The sequence below is a fragment of the Castor canadensis genome, chromosome 4 (assembly GCF_047511655.1).
Source record: "Castor canadensis chromosome 4, mCasCan1.hap1v2, whole genome shotgun sequence".
Lineage (NCBI taxonomy): Eukaryota > Metazoa > Chordata > Mammalia > Rodentia > Castoridae > Castor > Castor canadensis.
Genome location: NC_133389.1, coordinates 86882973 through 86907450, shown reverse-complemented (window position 1 = coordinate 86907450; position 24478 = coordinate 86882973). Strand labels below are relative to the sequence as shown.

Sequence of the window (24478 nt, the reverse complement as noted above, 5' to 3'; positions counted from 1 at the left end):
AAGGGAAAAATTTCATTTCATTTATGAATGAAGTCATTGCTTACTAAACATTGTAGAAAATAACTTAGTTTTGAGACTCTCATGTCTTAATTTTTGGTGTTACTAGGGTTCAAACTCAGGGCCTCACACTTGCTGGACAGGTGCTCTACCACTTGAGCCACCCAGCAGTCTCTCATCTCTTAATATATATATAAAATATAAGTTTTGTAATTAGTCATTTTTATAGCTCTTTTCTAATAGAAAACTTAGAGCAGAATTTAAAGCTTAGTTTTATCAATTAGAAAAGTATTTAAAACATGGAAATTCTAATAACTCATTCTGACTTCATCATACTGTTCTGTAATTTCTCTTTCATTTTTTTAATTTCTACTAATTTCTCTTTCTTGATGTATGATCAATATATAAATAAATATGTCTCTCCATATAAATATGTGCATATATGTATATGTTCATATGTGTATAACATTTAATGATATATATTCCACATATAATTTTCACCAGTGATGCATACATTTTAGTCACTGAATTGTGCAAGGTTGACCTAATTTTAGACTATTTCAACTGAGCAAAAAGAAAGCCACAAACTCCCGTATCCATTCTTCATGCCCAGTTCTTCCTCTGCAAGCCATTATGACTGCTACTGTATGGATTTGCATATTCTGTATATTTCAAATAAATGACTTCTTTTTTAAATAACTTCTTACTCTTAGCACAATATCTTCATGGCTTATCCATGTTGTAGCTTACATAATTGCTTCATTTTTAATTGGTGAATAATACCATCATATAGATACACCATACTTTAATCCACTCATAAGTTAATGGAAATTTAAATTGTTTCTCCTTTTTGGCTTTTATTAATAATATTGCTTTGAACATTTTATACAAGTTTTTGTTGATAGATTTTCATTTTATTAGGCATTTTTCCATTCTTGAGTGGGATTATGAGTCATATGGTAACTCTTACATCATTCTGAAGAAGTACAGAATCATTTTCCAAAGAGGTTGCTTGCATTTACTTTCCTATTAGCAGGATAATAGCGGTTATAATTTCTTTACGTCCTCTACTATACTTGTGTTTATATATTTGATGTTATTCCTGCTGGGGTGATATTGGCCTTGATTTGTATTTCGTTAATTTACTAATGATTTTGAAGCTCTTTTCACTTGTTCATTGATCGTTGGTACATCCACTAAACTTGCATTTTAAAAGGAAAATGTCATTTCTTGTATTCTCAACTTTCTCAGGAATGTTAATTAGTAACTTTAATTTTTTAATGAAATATACAAATGCTAAGATTAGTTTCTTTTCTGCATTTTTGTAAACATCGGGACTGTGCTTGGATTAAATTTAAGGCTGGAGGAATGTATTAAGTCTGTATGGATTTTAGATTATCTTTATAATTTTATTTCATTTGAAAAAGTGAGGAAACATTTAGAGGTTACATTTCCAAGACCTTAATGGAACAGATGACCTTGGACAACCACTAGCATCCTGAACTGTGCTTAGAAGCTATTAGTGTACTTTTCTTAGATAAACTAATTCACCACTAAAGTTATGCCCTTGGGTTTCAGGCAAATATCTAACTAGGTTTATTTGCCTACATATATGTTTGCTTTCATTCAATTATTTAGTCTTAATTGATTTCAGAGGCATGAGGGCTTTTCATGATCTTTTCTTTTTTTGAATCAGGGTCTCAGTGTGTTGCCCAGACTGACCTCAGTTCTCAAACACACAATTCTCTTGACTCAACCAGCCAAATACTGGGATTATAGGTGTTCACCACCATTCCTGACTCTTCCCTTCTCATGATCTTCTTATACTTCCCTTCAACACTCAAAAATTAAGTTACCAATTCATGCATATTTGCATCTAGCTATAGTTCACTTATATCCATAACTATCCAATATTTCTTTTTTTCCAGTGCTAAACACTGAGGCTCACATATGGTAGGCAAAGCATATTCCATTTTTCCATGTAACATTGTGGCTATATAACTTGCTAATATTCTTACTTATTACAATATGTGTTACTGATTACATATTCAAATTTAACTGGGCATCCTGTATTTTTCATTTGCAAAATCTGTCATGAATGACACTATTTGAAGACACAAAAGTTGTGATTAATCAACTTCAATATAGAAAATGGAAAGAAGAAAGTAAATATCAATTATGATATTATTGAGGAGTATATAAAACATATTAAATCTGGTGCAAGTAAATTTCCTTCTGGTTACTACCCTCTGTTCTTTGGAACTATGAATGATAATATTAAATTAATGATATTTTAATCAACATTAAGTGAGCCTTTGAACCATGAAAAGTTGATTATCTGTCAAAAAGATTTACTCTTTAAAATACTATTACTTTCCAGTTTCTATCTCATTATAAAAATTTAAGTCATGTCAAAATGTTAAGATTTTAAATCATATCAGTATTGATCATTATCTTTCTCCTTCTTTTTATAAATATGGGAATTGCAGTGTCCTTAGTATCCATCTTCTTTTCTGTGCAAGAAATAAAAGCATACTGCTATCTGAAATATTTGAAATATTCATAGTATGTTTTAAAATACTTACTGTATTTTATGCTTATGAAATCATGCTCCCTAAAATTTGACAGATGAGAAATAACAATAAGAATGAGTTGATACAATTTGCTATTGGACAGCATCAGTCCAGCACTCTCATGTTATTATTACCATATCAGACACATTGTATAAGACCATGGTGAGAAAACTGATTCAGGAAATTGTAGTTTAGTACTTTCAAAGCTTTTACTTTCTTCTTATATGCTGTATTATTTAATGTAGCTATACTTAAATGTAGCAGGACCATTTAAGAGAAAAATATATTTGAAATATATTAAGCATTAAGTCAATTTGAAGAGTCATTAGACCAGCACAAGCTGAACTTCAAGGAAATAGTTTTCATAAATATGCAAGTTACACTATTTCTGTTTTGTTTCAGCCAACAGCTTTTCTAGTTTATTGACATTTTTAGGTGGAGAAATACTGATATACATCTCCTTAAAGTTACCTTGTGTGTTCTGTTTTGTAAGCTATTAATTGAATTCGATAACCATTAATTTTCACTTTTAGTTAAAAATAAAAATTGTTTTTAAATATTTCAGTGTGTGGTCTATGATACAAATCAATAGAATTATTGTTTTGATTGTTCATATGTATTGAGCAATAGTGATGTATGCAAGGCATTCTACATTGGTACTGATTTAATAACCTTGAAAATACCTCCTCGATGACATTTTCTGCATTGACTAGTTTTATAAAATCTTCCAGTATCAGTAAAATGCTTGGTACCAAAAAAAAATAAAAGCAGAGCAAGACCATTATGCTTATATAACACGGATGCAGTGGGTACCATAAAGAAATATAACTTAAGCACTTTCCTGTGCAATTGAGTAGCTAAGAAAAGAGAACATGAAAAGATGAATGATAAAAGATTTTATTTTTAAAATTCCCTTCATATTAAACAGACTTATGGCAATAGAAAAACCAATCATGGTGTTGTGTAGAAATACAAGAGATAAACTTATCTTTGTGCTTCCCTGGTCCTCTTATTTAAAGTCAGAAAGTGAAAGAAAGCCCATCTTTGGCATTATATTGACTGCAATTTGACCTTCTTGGTTCCCAGCTTCTATTAACTTTTCTTTTTTCTTTCTTAACTGGATAGTAAGCCTTCTTCTCCCTCCTGATTAAACCAACTGACTTTCTAAAACCTTTTATACTTAAGTCAGAGAATTGGGTCATTTTCAGAGTATGCTGTGAAAATTTCCACATAACATATAATTATATGTTTAAAATTAATATCTGATTTTCTCTACAACTAAACAACCTATCTTAACTATTTTATTAATTACTAATAAGGTAATATTGGGATTGGACAATGAAGGAAATTACAACCCAAATAAGGGAAACATAAACAGAACACACGTGTCTCTGTATGTGGTGTATGTGTGTGTGTGAGAGAGGCTAGTGGGGTGGGGGGTTGAGGGAGCAGAAGGAAAAAGCTGGCCATAGGGTACAAGAAGACTGACATTCTTGTTTTCTTCATTCTCTTTCTGTTAAAAAGGTGCATCTACATTTTCAGTTTCAGAGGGTTAATTGCTAGACTAAGGTTTTCTTGTGTATAAGGAGGCCTATAGATATTTTCATCAGCAGCTCATTGAAAAAATGTACAACAACACTCACCGTGTTGACCCTCTGCTCCTGTCATTTCCCAATTTTAGGGCAAATGAGCCCTTTGAATCCCATCCTGTGTTCTCCTCCTCCATCAGTTCTTTCTCTGCCTCAAGTCATGTAAATGCATATTTTATATTTTCTGGCACTTCTGACATTTAAGTTTGTGTCTAATGATTTCTTGCTGTGATCTTTAATATCTGACATCTTAGAACATCATCATTATCCTCTTTCTACCTCTAGTTATAATGTTTCTGACAAAAGTGAATCATTACAATGAAGCCTCTTAATAAGTACATTATTGTGGTGATAAAAGATGTAGATTGGTGTTCCAAACAACCTAGAAGAGCGATCATGAAACAGTGATCAATTGTTAGATGAACTGCAAATATAATAATACACATGTGAAGTCAGACAAAACACTTAAGCTCAGAAGTACAGGAAGGACTTACAGGAGGAGAATTAGAATGAAATTTTAGAAAAATACATTTCAAGTAAGGATAAGGAAGAGGTGAAGTTGTTATAAGTGTAACAAGCTGATCCAATGTACAGAAAAAGGAAAACCTATACACTTAAAGAGTAGGAGCAATATCAACTGATGCTAATAGTATCTGCATGTTACTGAAACACCCCAGTATAGCATATTGGTGGAGGAGTTTTGCCCCTTTCTTTAAAGGGGATGGATTTACACTGAACTAAGCTTGAACTAAGATGAAACTTCCAGGTAACAACCTTACACTCAGGCTGTCATACATAGATACTGAACATTTCTAACCTGATGTACTTTAGAGATTATAACTACAGCTTATCTAAAGTTGTTACATCTAAAATTTTTTCTCAAGTTAGGTTTTGTTTTTCTTCTTCTCAACATAAGTTATAGTAGAAACATCCATTCAGTGGTTACAACTTGAAAAATCAGTCGTTTTTAAAATTTTTTTCATGTTTTTATTAACACATATTAGTTGTGATTCCTTCTCTGTTTTCCATTGTCCAAAATTGTTTTATTTTTTTATCCAAGACTCCCTTTAATGTGCCTTCTTCTCTTTATACCCCTCTTCTCCCTTAACTTCTTGATATTGCTTATCTATATTGTCATGAGAGTCTCCTACCACATATCTTGACCTTAAGATGTCATCAGATCACCATTCATGAAACACTGACCAGCTTTCTCATATTCATGTTGCTAATAAAGTACCATTATTAGTATTGGTGGTAATCCATAGCACTATCTCCTGTCTTCCCAGAAATGTTGATTTTCTGAAGGCTATTCTGATAATGTAGTCTCTAATTTCATTTAAGTGGAAAAACAATGTATAAGGAGGTTTTCACTTACACTACTGTCAAATATGTGAAAGGTATAGGTTTCTGTACTTAAAATCTCATAGTATTGTGTTCTTTCCCTGCATTCATTCTTATGGCAATTATTACTTTACCAAAATTTAGCAACTTACAGGAGGACTATAATCCCATATATATTTGAAAAGATTGCATGACTTAAAAATCATGAAATTTTAAGTTATTATCTTGAATCCTAGGGAAGAGCAACACTATATACATTTTCCTTCAAGATAAGGATTACCTGGAGCTGAGAGGTTCTTGACCTTCTTAAAAAGTCTCCATTCATCCTCAGTTCTTACCCAGAGAGCTACAGTCTTGTTCTTAATTTCTAGTGTCTGGAAGAATTGGCTTTTGGGTTCCTGGTATACTATGGACTATAGAGATCACTGGTGCTTGTCTTACAGTGCTGAATATGGCATGGGAAACATCCTAGTGGACTTTGTTTCTCAACTTCATTGTCTGCCATAGCACTTCACATATACTGAATATTTAAGAAATGAGTTTTGGTGGAATTAAATGCTATATATCAATGAGGCACCAAAAAATATCCCCAGGCTGTTGAAAGCATAAAAATGTTTTTCAACTAGATCAAATATCTTGTTTTTCTTAGTTGTACTAGTAAGCCGCTTGCATAGATTTTTTTCTGTTTGTCCTGCCTTCCCTCATTTTAATGAAATGTTCATAGATGACAAGAGTTATGCATTTAAATTCCTTCTGGAATTTGGGGACAAATATGTACTGACAGACATCCTAGCAGAATAATGTCAATAAACACATATGGAATCTATTTCCTTTCATTTTAATAGTAATCAAGTTGTTAAATATGTAAATAATATAATAGCATTTTTGGTAGCAATAAACTTCCTAAAACACCAATTTAAAGCCAGATCAAGTTGAGACTCAACCAGAACAATATTAATGTCTGTAATGAGGGTCGATATTGACCAAGGGGTCTCTTGCGACTGCTGAAAAGCATTAGTCCCCAAATATAGCATATGATAAAATTAATGTTTTATACTGTGAAGAAATTGCTTGAGACTTCCAGCATCCTGTAACTAAGCTGCCAGAGAGCAGTTCTTATATTGCATTACCAGTAAGTCTCTTTGCAGCACCAGTGACCTGTGCACAGTTCTCTAATTTCAGAGACAGTTCAGCACTCAAGCCCCTGAAAATATATTTGGAAAGTTTCCCAGTTTGCGTACCACATAAGCTGGAGGGAGTACAGTGATAATTAATAAAGTGCCAGACTGGATAATTGTAGTGACTGTAAAAGATACTAAAATGTTGTTACCTGAGGCACAGAGGCACCTGTAAAAGTGTGAAGCAAATTTGTGTGAAGAACATCACACAAATGTGGATAGAGACAAGGAAGGTGAGAATTCCTTTAAATAACATAGACTTCATATAAAAAAGATGTCTACAAAAAAAGAAAGAAAGAAAGAAAGAAAGAAAGAAAGAAAGAAAGAAAGAAAAAGAAGTAACAAAAAAGCAGAACTCCTGCTAGTAAGATAATGCAAGGCATATGAAAGGAAACCTTACTGGAGTCTCTTGGTGTGTTTGGTTTTTTTCTGAACTTGAGAAAAGTAGAGTGTTCTAATCCCATAGGACAGAAATGATGACATTGTCCTCTTAACTGGTTTTTAAATGACAATGGGCCTTGGTCCCCTTAGTCATGTCTTTAAAGAATATACATCTTCTAATACTGTAATGCTGGGAGAAATGTTACCATAAGCCCCCTCAGAATAATTTCTATCAAATTTCAGTATATAATAGGTAAATGACATATAAGAGAAAGAGAGAAGGATACCTACCTGAAAATATTGTCTTAAGGAATATTGAAGATTATCAATACCTACAAGTTCAAAGGAACTTGCAGGCCATATAATAGATGATCAATAACTTGTATCTAGTAATGTTCTTATGATGGTTGTTTCTGTTATTGTTGATATGGACCTTTTAAAAGATGAAAGCCAGTTTTGAGATGAATTATTGCCAATAATCTCTCTGGCTTCTTCTAAAATGTCTTATACACTAATTGTACAAGTAAGTGTGTTCAGGAAAAACTTCTAAATATTAGCATTGCCCTTTGATGGCACCACACTGCTCTTTTTGTATCTCTGTCTGTGGATTAACAAACTGTGCCATTACAACAATTCTCTGATAATGTTTAAAAGTTGTAGGAGGCCATTGTTTTGACAAGTCTTCTGTCTTGACAAACCAGACTAAAAAAAAAAAAAATGGAATCAAGCAAGGTAAATTTCCAAATCAAAAACTAATCTATTTATTTGACCTTCTAAGAAACTAGGAGTAATGACAGATTGCAGATTTCCCAAATAAACCAGTTCAGTTGCTATTTTAATGAAGTTTCCTCTGCCTTAAACCTCACACACAAAAAGATAACATGAAGTAACCTGATGTTAACAAGTCAGTTACTTTTTTTTCTGTTTATTTGTCCCTGCTTTATAAGGAATGTAACTTTGAAATGACCATTCTACTTCTTTTTTTCTGCATTTTAAGACCTTTTTGTTTTTTAAAGTAACCTCTCTACTGAGCCCATCAGATCGCCCATTCTATCTTATAAAATGAAAATTTGCACATTTCAAGAATTGAGAATAAAGCCAATTAATATCTTTAAAGTAGCTTGCTGTAATTTTGTCTTTGACAATGCCAATTGGGTGTCCTATAATTCAATTTAATTCTTACACTAATTACCAAACCTCATAGATTAAGGTCTGAGAAATTGTCCCCACTACAAAAAAAAAAAAAAAAAAAACCCTACAAAACTGTCCCCACTTCAGTGAGGGTTGCATATTCCAGACCCTGATATTGCATTCTGTCCATCTTGACTACAACTCAGGGGTTTCCCATTACTGTTCTTCAGCTTAGATAATTCTTCAGAAAGACTCAAAGAACTCAGTAAAGAGCAACACTAATGATTATTGTTGAGCTGCTGAGTATAAAAGACATAAGTGAACAGCTGTATGAAGAGGTCTGCAGAGTAACAACCAGTAGGATTCTGAGCATGGAAGCTTCTGTTTCTGTGGAGCCAGGGTGCAGCAACTGTCTAGTAAATTGATACATTCCCCAGACTGGAAGCTCCCTCAAAACTTGAAATGCAGAAGTTGTTTTTTTTGTTCAGTCAAGATACCATTATAGGCATGATTAATCTTGAAATCACTTGCCACAATATTGAACTCAAACTTTTCTTCCCCAGTCTTGGGGTAGCTTAAGTGTTCTAATCTTATTATAGCATAGTTGATGTGTTTTAGTGACCAGTGCAGTCTAAAACTGTAAATTAACCCAATCCAATCTATAGTCCTCTCATGTTCATGTGTGACTGAAGAAGTTTACTATGAATAATAAAAGACATTTTTATTACTTAGGAAATTTCAAGGGTTTTAGACATCTGTTATAGAAACCAAGGACAAAGACCAAATGCTTTTTTAATATACCACCCAAATTTCTTAGCATTAATTAGTTTGAGATTCTTAACCTCTTCGTTGTGATTTGGGGTTGTGTAGGAAAGAAGAAATAAAAGAAAGAAGAAAGGAAGGAAAGAAGGAAGGAAGGAAGAAGGAAAGAAGGAAGGGAGAAAAAAGAGAGAAAGAAGAATGAAAGTAAAGAGGAAAAAAGAAAAATAAGAAAGAAAGAGAAGGAAAGAAAAAGGAGGAAAGAGAAAGAAAGAAGGAGCTAGGGAAGGACAAAGGGTGGGAGGAAGAAAGGAAGGGAGGAAGGTAGAGAGAAAGAAAGAGGAAGAGAGAAAAGAATTTAAGGAAAGAAAAAAGAAAAAGAAGAAAGAGGAAGAGAAGAAAAAGGAGGGAGATAGGGAGGGAAAGAAGAGAGAGAAAGGGAGGAAGGAAGGAAGGAAGGAAGGAAGGAAGGAAGGAAGGAAGGAAATAGAAATCATGACTTCACCCTTTTCTGTTTTCCATAGAGAGCACCTTGTGGACACTATTCTGAAATAAGATGTACAAAATTATTTATGTATGTATTTCTTTGCAAATAGCATGACAACTACCAAGTTTGCTTAAATACTCAGTTTATAATTTTGTGTCTTGTAAATTTTTGGTGATATATCAACTCAGTTTGCTTTTCCTTTTAGAAATGAATTAGACAAATACCTGTTTTTCAACTGAAATAATTTCTCTACCTTCAATGTTCTTCTCTTTCATAAGTCATTATTTCACTAGTTATTTTCAATTGTTAAATTATAGGCTCAAAATCACTCAGGCACAGTTATTATAGTTGTTGTCTGGCATCATATATAATCAGTTATGTATTTGTGCTTTACTTTGTTTTACCCTGGTAATATCCTTTACAGAGAATGTCTTTAATGTGTCTTCTTTAAATATAAACATTAACTAGTAAGAATAAAAAATTCACATATACAGAAACTCATGAAACACAGAATGTCAATGTATTTTTTTTCTTTTGATGACTTCAACATGCAATATTAAAACATTTTGGTTGCTTAAGAATTTCAATAAGCCTTTAACTTTTTTGCTTACTTATAAAATATATCCGCCTAATCTTTAAGGGAAGAGCATATAGAAAGATGGGTTGGCAGTTTTTTTCTTACTGAATTGCCTAAGAAGATCTCTCAAAGTTTTTCCTTTCATCTACATAATAATTGTGTTCAATATAATCATATGAGTATGCATACGTACATAAATACATGCATGTATAATATAAATATTTATAATATAAAGAATGAGAGTGCTCATTTCAGAGTGTTATGAAGGGAATTGAGATATTTTGGCATTAATATATCCAAACACAGTTCATTTATATTACTCAGCTTTTTAGAATAATTGTTCCTTTTTTTTCTTTCTAGGTAACGTTCAAAGCATCTAGATACTCAGTTTCGCCAGATTTAAAGTACGTCCTTCTGGCATATGATGTCAAACAGGTAAAGGAAGTCCCTTCTGTGAAAAAATTTTCCCTTATGATGCATTCAGGTGACATTTCATAATTTTACAATGTCATCTACCCACCTAGAGAAAATTTGGTTTATCCAATAACTGCAGTGGGACACTGATGGTCATATTGTAAGAGAGAGGGTTGGAGGAAATAGCCTTTCTTCCATGCCTGGCTTGTAAATAATAAGAACAATTTTTCTGTTGCTTACGAATAGGCAGTGATTAGCAAATGCAACAAATGTGGGAGGGTTGTTTTTTTTTTTACATTTTCAGGATATCTCTCAAATACTTGAGTGTTTCATGTATATGTATATTAGACTTTCCTGCTGACTGAGTCCTGAGCTGCAGTGTGGATTTTGGGAAGTGACTGGTAAAAACATTGTTTTGAACTGTGGTTAATGGATTTTTTTTTGTGGTATTTAAATGTAAACTTTGTAGTCATAAAAATTCTGCAGTGGGGCAAAAAAAAAGAATTTAACTCTGAACAAATAAGACCTCCTAATTGCAATTAGTGTTTCATTATTCCATGTCAACTCTAGAGCACAATTAGAGTAAAATGTATGGTTGTTGAGTACTTGGTACGTAGATATAATTTGCACCATTAAAAAGCAAACTAAGTGTTGGAAAGGCAATTCAGCAGATTAGTTTCTGCATAGAATAAATGATTGGAAATCATTCAAGAAAGTTTTATGAGCTTTAAGACAGACAATAAAAATTTATGGACTTAAGACAGGAAGCTTCATATAAAGGTTTGAAAGCCTTTAAACACATGAAATTTCACAGTTCAAAAGACCAGCATTTGATGGTTTTAGTATTTTGGAATATACTTAATTTGCTATGTATCTTAGAAGAATTTATGTTTTTTATTTAAAATAATTAAGTTGCATTAAAATACATGGTGAGGTTGTAATCAAAGGCATCTTTTCCCATTATATAGCTTCTTCATTTTCCATAACTGTTGTTCTCTGTTATATTTATTCACAGATTTTGTAAATTATAGGTTATAGTAATGAAAACACTTGACTTTTATAAATAAAATATTAAAATATAGTAAAAAGTTTCAAAAATAATTTTAACTGAAGAATTTTAATTTGAAATGACTGCTGTATTAAACACATACTGAACTTGAAATCAGATTTCAGTGGTAATAATAATCAAGATTAGGACTGGCAGTAAAATAGACACATAGATCAAAAGAAAATACAAAACTCAAAAATAGAACCTCACAGTGTACCTGAATAAATTTTGGAAAAGGTACAAAAGTAGTTCAGTGGCTATAAGATAGTCTTTAAAAAAATGATGCTAGAGCAATTGGATATGGATATGCCAAAAGAAAAGCCAGAGAGAAAAGGTGTTAAAGATAGACAAAACAATAAAACAGAATCATCACATGCCCTAGAGATATCTTTTAGAGACTCATACTCAAAATTGATCATAAATCCAAATATAAAATGTAAATCTATGATGATGAAAAGCAGGAAAAATGTCCTGGGGATTTAAGATGAGGAAAATAATTCCTTTTATTATTATTATTCTTGTGCTGGGTGGGGTTACATCAGAATATTTACAAAGGTTCTTACAATATATCAAATATCATACTTGAATTCATCCCCTCTACTGCTCTCTTTGATCCCTTCTCCCCCGATTCCTTAAACAGTTTCAACAGTTATCATTTTGTATTTCCTTACATGTGTATACATTATTTGCACCATAGCACGGTCCATAAAAGAAAATCTATTTCTTTGCCCTATGAAAGACCCCACTGCAAGGATAAAATTTGAATCTATCTTCTAGGAGAACATATTTGCAATCACATATTTGAAAGGACTAGTGTTCATATATAAAGAATTCTCAAAACTGAACTCTTAAAAGCAGCAAGAACAAAACAATCACATCAGGCATGTCACTGAAGAGACTATCCCCATGGAAAATGAGAATAGGAAAATACTTTAATCCATTAGCATTAAGCTACAACAAGCTTTACTCTATACCTATAAAATGATGAAAATTGAAAAAAATAATTATCACCGAATTATGGCATTATATGAAGACAAACTTTCGCTTGGGAATATGTGCAATGGTACAACTATTCTGGAAAATTTCTTGGTAGTTTTTTTAAAAATTAAATCTTATACTACCATCCAACCTAGCAAAAGCACTCCAGGACATTTTCCTCAAAGAAATGAAAGCTTATATTCCCACAGAAACAAACTCATGAATATTTATGAAGCTTTATGTTTAGTAGCTACAACTTAAAGCAACCAAGATGTTCTTCAATAGATGAAAGGGTAAGCTGTGACCCACCTACTCACTAGTTGCAAAAAAGAAAAGTTTGATATATGCAAGGACCTGGGTAAAACTACATGTTTACAATGAGTTAAAAAAAGACAATCTCAGCAGGGCGCTGGTGGCTCATGCCAATAACCCTAGCTACTGCAGGGGCAGAGATCAGGAGAATTGTGGTTCAAAACCAGCCCAAGCAAATAGTCTGAGAGAATTTATCTCAAAAAACCTCATCACAATAAAGGGCTGGCAGAGTAGCTTAAGGTATAGCCCTAAGTTCAAAACCCAGTACTGAAGAAAAATTTTTTCAAAGTCTGACTGTATGACTCCACATAACATTCTTAAAATGGGAAAATTATATAAATGAAAAAGTAGAAATTTCTGAGGAAGGAGGAGAGAGTGGCTTTTTTTATTTTGAGTGATCATGGTGATACTCTGTCTCTCAACTATATAAATGTCATCCTAGTAGTGATCTAGTAGTGATCTCATATGATAGCTTTGCAAGATTTTTCGATTGGGGAAAACTGGATAAAGAATACATGGCATCTCTCAGTGTTTTTTTTTTATAACTGTATGTTAATCTACAATTAACCCAAAAAATTTTAAATAATTTAATTTATGAAAAGATGTAACTCAAGATTTTTTTTCAAATAAAACTTATAAGTTCAGATTTGATTTATTTTATTACATGTATAATTGTTGTAAAATCCTTGAGCTTTTTGCCTCACATAAGTTACTGGAAAGTGGTAAGAAAGATTTTAGTATCCATTTCCATATTTATCATTTTATACAACCTGACATTGCTTTGAAAGCTTTGTGAATGAGAGAATTTAAAGATAGGAAAAGATGATCACTTACTATCAGACTACAGCTATTATTTTTTAAGCTTTTTCATTCCTATGTCAGTCAGTGTCTACCTAGAAGACCAATCTCAGGGAAGATGTTTATGTTTGAACAGTTGAATTACATTCTAGAAGGGATACTTAATGAATATCCTCCAAACATGTAAACTGAAATTCCTTTTTCATCTTATTATTTTATTTTTATTATTGTGCTGTCTGGGAGCACATTGTGGTCTTTACAAATGTGCTTTTTATATATCAAATACTTGATTGAATTCAACCCTCTACCATTCTCATTTATCCACCTGCCATTCATGGAACAGTTTTAACTGGTACCATTATTCCATTTCTATACATATAGAATTTTTAAACCTGTTCAAATCATCTTATTCTTAAATTCTAAAATTTGGTAATTTAAGTTTATCTTTTAAGAAAAAAATGTGAAACGATGCACAAAACTAGGTTAACTTGGGATATTTGGCAAAAAAGTCACAATTATAATGTGAAAAATATATTTCTATTAAAGAATATATTCTCATATGTATATTTTAATTATAGGAAAAGTAAGAATACTGACAAAAAATTCCCTGGAAATGAAAGGAAGCTGGAATGTTAATAAAGAAAAGTATTTCAATTAATTTTCTTGGCTTTATATCACTTTATTCATTTATTAATTTTATTTAATAGTCATCTACCAGGTGTGAACTACTAGGCTAGGTGTATGAAGTATGTGCGTGTGGAGATGTTATATGTGAGTGAAGGTGAGTATACTTTTATATGAAGCCCAGTAAAAAAGATAGGAGAAAGCAGTCTTATCAAACCCAAACACCAAAACCTACCCAATAAAATTAATTACTTTGGTGTGTTTTATTCCTTTTATTCCTCTTTATGTATAAGAGTAATGAAAGAAGAATTATCATATATTTAGCACAAGGTTATTATCCTGATTTCAAAGAGGAGAAAAGCCAGTGTATGAAAAGCTGGAATATGAAAGATAATACAGAATTGGGAATTCATCCTTTCAATTAGGGAGGAATAGCTACACAATAGTGAAGTATACATTATTGATTTAGTTGTTATCTTCATTCTACAACATATGGACTGAGCTGGATAACTCAAAGACTAGATTCCAGCAATTTCAATATTCTTCTACTTTGGGGCCTTAGTTGTTTCAAAAACATTTTGAGAATAATTTTGAGGATATCTCTTTGCCCAGAAGTTAATATTTCTATGGGATAGATTCATAGAATTAATATATAGCATATTTTTATTGTTTTGAGATTCAGATAATACAAAATTAACTATTTTAAAGTCAATAATTCAGTGGCATCTAATAGGTTCACAGTATGTTTAACAACCATGTCTATCTAGTTCCAAAACATTTCTTTATTTTATTCTTGATGTTGATGGTTGAAATCAGGGCCTTAGAAATCATAAGCAAGTGCTTGCCACTGAGTTACTCACCATGCTCCAAAACATTTTAATCTCCCTGAAGAAAACCTCATGCCCTTTAATCAGTCATTCGTATTCTCCCTTCTGCCATATTTTGGTAACTACTAATCTGATTTCTCTCTATGTAGATTAAACAATTTTAGATACTTTCTATAAAAATGAATCCTAAAGTAAAGGGACCCTTTTGCCTGGCATCTTTCACTTAATATCATGTTTTCCAAGTTAATCCTTTTTGTACCATGTGTCAGTGCTCTATTTTTTTGTGATTAAATAGTATCTCATTCTGCATAGGTACCTCAATTTGTTTCTCCACTGATAGACACATTTTGTCTATTATGGACTAGTGTTGACATGATCATGTGTGTATAACATGGTTTTTTTTGAGTATTTGTTTTCAAATTTGGGGGTTTATTCAGAGAAGTGGAATTGTTGGATCATATGGTAACTTTATGTTTAACATTGGCAGGAACCACCAAACTATTTTCTAAAGTGGCTGTACCATTTTATATTTCCACCAGCAAACTATAAGAGTTGAAATTTCTTTTTTTTTAATTTTTTTCTTAGGATATATTCATTGTACAGTGAAGATTCATAATGACGATTCAATTAGGCTTATATTGTATGTTAGTTACATCACCCCCATCGTCTCAACCTCCTTCCCACCCCTCTTAAAGCAATTACAAGTGGTTTCTTTGTTCTATTTCACATAGATATAAGAAGTCCATCAACTATATACCTTCACTTTAATCTCCTTCATTTACCCTTCTCTCTCCCATTAGTACCGCCTACTGTACCTATTTTACAGTCCTGTCTTTTGTTATTAATATTTAAATTGATGTTCAAAGGGGTTTCTCAGTGTATTCCCACTGTGGATATACTACTTTACTTTGCTCAGTTCAACCCCTTCCATTGCTCTCCCTTACCCCTTACCTTCCACTCTCCATTATTCAACAGCTTTCAGTACACATCCTTATATCTACTACCTTCACAGATGTAATGTTTTATGAGATTACTGATGTTCTATCATTCCCTTTTCCTTTCCCTCTTTCCCTGAGTTCCATAGAGTAGTTCCACTATTACAAACATGTTCTACATATGTGTTTATATATGATCATGCTTGTTTTTGTATATATGTTTATCTTTTGGACCTATTTTCCACAAATGACAGAAAACATGCAGCTTTTGTCTTTCTGAGCCTGGCTTACTTCACTTAACATGATGTATTCCAATTGCTTCCTTTTACCTTCAAACCATGTGCCATTATTCCTATGGCTGAGAAAAACTCCATTGTCTATATATATACCACATTTTTTTTGATCCATTCATCAGTGGTAGGGCACCTGGGTTGTTTCCAAAGCTTGGCTATTGTGAAGAGTGCTGTGATGGACATTGATGTACAGGTGTCTCTGTTGTATCCTGACTTAAGTTCCACCCAGGAACAGTATTGCTGGATCATATGGCAGTTCTATCTTTAGCTTATTGAGGAATCTCCATATGGCTTTTCATAGTAGTGTACTAATTTGCATTTCCACCAACAGTGTGTAAGAGTTCCTATCCAAAGCAAGGAAATACACATTCTTTTCTGCAGGTCATGGGACTTTTTCCCAAAATAGATTATATTTTAGGACACAAAGCAAGTCTCAACAAATTCAGGAAAACTGAAATAGCCCCCAGTATCATATGAGAAGACAACAGAATAAAAGTAGACCTCAACGACAAAAGTAACCACAGAAGGCATGAAAACACATGAAGACTGAAGAACACACTGCTGAAAGACCCGTGGGTGACTGAAGAAATAAGGGAAGAAATCAAAAAGTTCCTAGGAATCTAACAAAAATGAAAATACAGCCTAGCAGAATCTGTGGGACACAGCAAGAGCCATGCTCAAGGGAATGTTTATAGCTCCAAGTACCACATTAAAAAACAGACTTCTCAAATAAACAGCACGATGATGCACCTTAAGCTCCTAGAAAAACAAGAACAAACCAAACCCATACCAGCAGACAAAGAGAAATAGTAAAGATTAGTGCCAAGATAAATGATATTGAGACCAAAAAAAACTATACAAAGAGTCAATGAAATAAAAGGTTGGTTCTTTGAAAAAATTAGCAGATTAACAAGCCCTTAGCCAACATGACAAACCATAGTAAGGAAAAGACCCAAATTAATAAAAATCAGAGATGAGAAAGGGCACATAATCACAAATACTAACAAAATCCAGAGGATCATTAGAGAATACTTTGAAAACCTATATTCAAGTAAACTGGAAAATCTAGACAAAATGGATAAATTTTTAACTGCATATAACCAACCAAAATTGAACCAAGAAGATATTAGCCACCTAATAGACCTATAATAAGCAATGAGATTGAAGCAGTAATAAAGAGCCTCCCTACAAAGTGGAGCCCAGGACCTGATGGATTCATGGCTGAATTTTACCAAAGCTTTCAAGAAGAACTAACACCAATACTCCTCAAACTTTTCCAGGAAATAGATAGGGATGGAGCACGACCAAACTCAAATTTCTCTATGTTCTCACCAAAGCTGTTATTTTCTGTTCCTATTACAGGTATCTTAGTGTGCATGAACTGGTATTTCATTTTGTTTTGCTTTGTACCTCCCTAATAACCAATGATGTTTTTCACATTTTCATTTTCTTCATTGTCTTTTGTTTTTATTTTTGAGAGTAAAAATATTTATGTACTTTGTTCATTTTAATTTTTGTTCTGGTTGTAAATTTTCATTTGTTGTTCACTTTAAGTTTTCTCTTTAATATTACTGATAATAAACCTCTGTCAGATATATCATTTACAAATATTTTCTTGTACTTGCTGGTTGTCTCTTCCATTTCTCAACAATATCCTTTTATGAATGAATTTCTTAAATTTTATTGTTCTGATTTATCTATTTTTTTCTCTATTGCACATTATTTTGGTGTCATATCTAAGAATTCATTGAAAAATTAAATGCCACAAATCTTCTGTAGTGGTGGTTATGGCCATGTATTGTTTTAGTTTCTATTTATCATAGAAGATTTTTATTCTTCCTTCAATTTTGAGTGATAGCTTTCCAGGGTAGAGTTTGTAAGGACTGAAATTGTTTTCTCTCAATAATCGAAATGCCCCACTTCATGGCCTTCTTGCTTTTAAGGTTTCTGTTGAGAAATATGCTGTTATTTGATGGGATTAATTTCATGAGTTATTTGAATTTTTCTCTCATACAGCCTTCAATATTCTCTCCTGGTTCTCTGTGCTAATTGTTTTAACCATAAAATGCTATAGAGAGGTTCTATTTTGGCCAAGTCTGGTGTTCTGGAGGCTTCATGTAGCTGAATGGGAATCTCTCTCTCAAAATTTGGGGAATTTTCTGCTATTGTTTTGTTGAATATATTATGTGTACCTTTGCTGGTACCTCTTCTCCCTCTTTGTTGCCCATGATTCCATAGGTTTGCTCTTTTGAAGAGTTCTTGCATATTCTTTTCATAGTTCTCTAGTCTTCTAAGAATTCTTCTGCCTTTTCTTTAAGATCTATTTTGTCTTAAAATCCTGAAATTTTGTCTTCTACTTTTTCCAGTTTGCTGAAATGGCTTTCAACTGTATTGTTTATTTAACTTCAAGAACTTTTTATTTCCAGGATTTGTTTGACTGGTTTTTCTCTGAGACTTTCCATATCTTTGTTAAACTCCTCTTTCATATCTTGTGCTATCTTCTTTATTTCATTTATTTCTTTTTTTATAATCTCCTTAGCTTCATTTCAGGGTTTTTTGAAATCTTCTTAGATTTCATTTATTAGTTTCTGTGTCTTCTCAAGTTTTTTGTTTTATCTGAGTTCTCTGAGGTTGTTTTTGTATATCCTCTTTAAGTTCATCTTTAAGCTCATTGAACATTCTTATCATCATTCTTCTGACAACATCAGCAATGTCAGAAGAATGGGGATTCATCACCTTCACTTTTTACCAAATCCTCCACTATGTTATTGTTAGTCTTTTAAGGAGTTATCCAGGTTTAGAAGGCCAAAAGCTGCATGTTTTCTTTTATATGTGGAATATAGATGTAGACCAAATACAAATACAGCAATAATATGAAAGACACAGGAAGGGGAGCTTAGCATATGAAAGTGGGAAAGACAAAAGAAAGAAGTTACAAGGTGAATATGGTTGAAGTACTTTCTATAAAAGAATGGCTATAGAATTTTTAAACCTTTTGAAAATACCATAAGAAGGGGACTCAAGTTGAAAGAAGAAAAACAGAGATGAACCAATTTAAGTTATGATACATACATACATGGAAATGTCAGAAGGAATCTCCTTGTGTAGCTGTGTTAAGCAAAGAAGAATGTCACTTTTTTCTTTTACAAAATTGGTGAACAGGAGAGCAAAACAGGTCTTACCTGAGGTGTTGGTAACTTTGGGAGGGAGTAGGATGTGAGGAAAGGATATGGGAGGATGAATATAGTGCAAATATCTGTATACATGAATATGTAAATGGAAAAGTGATACCTGGTAAAATTATTCCACGAATGGGAGTGGGGGGGATAAACAATCATGGAGGAGGTAAATTCAACTATGATTTATTTGATATATTGTAAAAATTTTTGTAAATTCCATAATGTATGCCCAGCACAACAAAAAATAAATAAAATAAAATATGGGGGGTTAAAAACAAATAAATAACAAAGCACATTAAAAAATTAAATGCCACAGGTTTTCTTCTAAGAGTTTTATAGTTCTATCCCATTCTCCATCCCTGAATTTGGGATTAAACCCAAGGCATTATACATGCTAGCAACCACTCTACCACTGAGCTATATCTCTAGTACAAATCTAGTTTTAGATTTTGCATTTAGTCTGTTGGTATATTCCAGTTAGATTTTTTTGCATATTGTGCAAGGTCTAGATCTTGGAATAATATTAAGGTTCACATTATATATTGAAAACATCTTTTCCAAAGGGCTATACAAGTTAATTCTTCCCTTAAGAAATATGTCCTGCTGTATTCCCATCTTTATCAACATAAGTCTGTATCCTACAGAAAGAGTAATTGCTAAATTAGTAGATTTCATATAACATCAGTACTAATATACACATACACTACAAAATCAGTAGTACTTACATAATGTTGAAGATTTTTCAGATTTCGAAGGCAAAGAGTAGAAATAAAAATAAAAACAGTTATATTTTTATGCCACTGTTTGAATTCTTCACATGTACACCCTACTCCTTATGACTTCTCTTTATATATTTCTCTTTTTATTACTTTTACTGAAGGGTATCATTTTGAAATTTCTATTCAAGCATATAAATTGATCAAATTCACCCCTTCTATTACTCTTCTTTATCCCTCTTCCCACCTCTTTAACACAATTTGAGTTTCTTTATTCTACTTGCATGTAAAGGTACATGAAGTATTTTGATTATATTCACCCTTCTTTATCCTGTTCTTTCAAACACCCATTTCTAGTGGTTCCTATCAAAAACAGTCCCCATGTTTTATAGTCATGCCATTCTTTTTTTTTTTAGTTCTACCTAGATTCCATATATGAGAGTGAGTAAGTGATATTTATGATTTCTCTTATAGAGGCTGGTTTGATTCTTATTTTATTGGTGAAAATAAATAAGTTAAGATTTTCCAAACTTGTCTGATGTGGTCAATACTGAAAACTTCCTGGAACAGAGTTCCTCAATATATAAGTTTAGTGTACAAATTCTCCAGTCCCAGTCTAAACCCACTGAAGCAGAACTATAGGGTGGGTCCATGAAATTTGGTGGTCCACACTCTCCACTGAGAAACTCCAGTTTAGAAGAATAAACATACAATGAGTATATCTTGATGAATTTTGTAAATCAAACACATCCATATCACTATCATCCAGATTAAACAAGAAAAGCTCTGCTGTGCTCCCTTCTGCTTACTCCCACTACAAAGGGATCACTGTCTAAATTGTAAAAAGTTAGCTTCATCTTGCCTGTTTTTATATTTTATGTAATACATTCACATAGCATGTCCTCATGTATATTCTCTTTTGCTCAGCAAAAAGTTAGTCAAATTTGTCCATATTATTCAATAGTCATATGGTGGATTGTTTATTCCCACCTATCTATTGTATTCCACCACATGTCACAATTTATCCACTCTACTATTGATTAGATTATAGAGATATGTAGATAAATCATAGAGATTTGTGCTGAATTCTTTTTCTGATTTCTCCTTTACTGTGTATTATCCTGATTCTCCTTTGACCTCTATTTCAAAAAAGGATTATACAAAAAGGAGCAAATGTTTCTGGAGCACTCATATTGTGTCACAAACAAGGCAAATGTATTTATCATTTTCAAACATTCTAAAGTCCCTGCTTCTTGGCTATTATATATTTTACAGAGGAGGAAGAATAAGAGATATTAACCATCGTATTCTAGGGCTCTCCTCTCTAGTGGTGCTTTGATTCCATCCATTTGGCTATAAACCTCCTAGTCCTTTCACTATACTACCATTTCTTTTTTTGTTGGGGGGTTGAGCTCAGGGCTTCTCACTTGATTGGCAGGTACACTAATATTTGAGCCACTCTGCCAGCCCTTTTTGCATTGGTTATTTTTGAGATAGGCTCTTGCTTTATGCCTGGGCCAGCCTAGATAACAATCCTCCTACTGTGATTCTCCATAGCTGGGATAATAGGTGCAACCCATCACACCCAGACATTGGTTGAGATAGGGTCTTATGAATTTGTGTGGCCTCTAACCACAATCCTTCTGATCTCTACCTCCCAAGTTTCTAGGATTACAGCTTGAACCATCACACCCAACACTACACTATCATTTTGAGAAAAGTTATTATATATCTTCAAGATTTATTTAATACACTGAAATAATTATTGTTCCAATTACTTGAAGTCATATTGACTAGATTCTAATTAATTGAAAATGAAATAAATTAAATGAAACTTGTACTATACATATTACTTTTAATACTTGGTAGTATTTATTTACTTAGTGTTGTACTAGAGATTGAACTCAGGGCCTCCTGCTTGCTAGGAAAATGCTGTACCACTTGTGCCATGCCTCAGTCCTCAGTTAGCATTCATTAAACTTCTCTAGACTTACTAATTATGCATTTTATTTTTATATGCTCATTTTGAAATTGTTTCTCTAAATCATTGCATTTCATTCACATAAAACTGAAAATGTTTTTTAAAGAAGAAAAATTCATGTGACAAATTATTGATATGCTAAAATCTTTTTTAAAATTTTTTTATTATTCTTTTAGTCACATGTGTGTACGTCTTTTGGGTCATTTCTCCCCCTGCCCCCCTTCCCCACTTTCTCTCCCTCTTCCCTCCTCACTTCCAGGCAGAACCTGTTCTGCCCTTATTTCTAATTTTGTTGAAGAAAAGACATAAGCATAATAAGGAAGACAGTGGTTTTTGCTAGTTGAGTTAAGGATAGCTGTACAGAAAGATTCCTAGCATTGCTTTCATATACAAATGTGTTACAACCCAAGTTGATTCAAACCTTAATAAGAATATTTGTGTTTAAGAATCACTATCTACTATTTTGACATCCTCCAGGTCAAAATAAATTTTTTTCTATTACTCTGAATCACATATATAAATATTTTTGAGGTTTTTTTTACTTAGTTTTTTTTTTATTATTGTTCTGGGGGTACATTGTGGCATTTACAAAAGTTCTTACAATGTATCAAATATATCCTACTAGAATTCACCCCCTACAGGATTCTCCTTTTTTCCTCTTTCCCCATTGCTGGAATGGTTTCAACAGGTATCATTTTTGCATTTGTATACATGTGTACACATTTTTTGTACCGTATTCTCCCTCCTACCCCCTTTCCCTGCCACCTTTCTCCTCGTGTTGTTACCAATCCTCCCCACCCTCCCAGGAAAGACCATTCTGTTCTCCTTTTCTCTTGATTTTGTAGAAGAAGAAAGAAGAAAGAAAAGAAAGAAAATGACTTTTTGCTTATTTGAGATAAAGGTAGCTACTAGTGAGTTTCCTTGTGATATATTCATGTATATATGTATTATAACCCTAATTTGTTCATCTCCTCTATTTTTCTTCATTCTACCTTGTCCCTTATGTGGTTTCAACCAGTTTAAGAATTCTATTTTTGTTCTTATATAGAGAGCATATCAACCATATTCATCTTCTTAGTTTCCTTTTTTACCCTACCCCTTTTGTATGTGACCTCGCCTCAGTGTGACCAGCGTTTCATAATATTGCTGTATTTGTATTAGGTCTACATTCCTACATATGAGAGAGAACATGTGAGTTTTGGCCTTCTGAACCTGGTTAACATCACTTAAGATGCTCGTCAATGCCATCCATTTACCTGCAAATGACAAAATTTTATTCTTCTTTTGGCTGAGTAAATTTCCATTGTATATAAATAGCACATTTTCTTAATCCATTCATCGGTAGTGGGGCATCTTTGCTGTTTCCATAGCTTAGCTACTGTGAATAGTGCTGCAATCAACATGGGTGTTCAGGTGTCTCAGTTGTAACTTGACTCACATTCAACCACTACATCTATTGTGTGCCAAATATTATTCTAATATATTTGGAATTACTGGTCCATTTGAATAATTTAACAGTGACTTTTAAAGCCATCATTGAAAAATCAAATGTTTTATATATAGTCTACTTTTGAAGACAAAAATGAAGTAGGAACAAATACTTCTTAAAGTCTCATTAAACTAATTCTTATATTTAGTTTTCTTATTTTTTAAGCAGGGTATCACTTTGTTTTGTCCAATGCACCTGGGTCCCGCCATCTTCCCAAGCTTCATCTCCCAAATAATTGGGAGTACAAATGGTGGCCACTCTGACTGACTAGGTTCCACAAAATTTTAATAGACTGAGCATGGAGGGGAAAAAATAGTTAATCATATGTGGAAAATTTAAGATTGAATTGAAGTTAACAGTTATGTCTGTTCAGATTTTAATAATCCACTACATTACAATTTATCAAACAGAAGACAACATATTCATTGCACCCCAAGTTATCTTGCTTATATACTGTATTTTTTCATGTATCACTTTTTTAGTAATAGAAGACAAACAGCTTACCTTGGGTAATACTATATTAGCAAAATAGTAACATCCTAAGTAATAAAATTTTGTTCTGGTTACCTAATGTTTCATTTGTGCTATTTTTAATAGCATTGAACAGTAATTTATTGCAGTGGTGAATTATTCTATGAATCACAAATTCTGGGAGGGTGATGGTGCTGTAACCACCAGACACATATGACTATTGAGCAACTGAAATATGGATAATCTGAACTGAGCTGCAAAATATATTCTCCATAATTTGAAGACTTTGTAAGAGACAGAAAAAGGTTAAATAATGATATGTCATGTGCTAAAATAATATATTGCATACACTGGCTTAAATAAAGCATATTATAAATAGATATCACCCATTTCTCATTAG

General features: G+C 32.6%; 1 protein-coding gene across 4 annotated transcripts in view; it reads left to right on the top strand.

Moving 5' to 3' along the window:
- Dpp10 (dipeptidyl peptidase like 10) overlaps window positions 1-24478 on the top strand; it is a 1373287-nt gene that overhangs the window by 1054705 nt on the left and 294104 nt on the right. For all 4 annotated transcript variants that reach the window (XM_074070578.1, XM_074070577.1, XM_074070579.1 and 1 more), the window contains exon 5: window positions 10374-10448. In XM_074070578.1, coding sequence (XP_073926679.1) covers window positions 10374-10448 — 75 coding nt within the window. The remainder of the gene's footprint in view (window positions 1-10373; window positions 10449-24478) is intronic.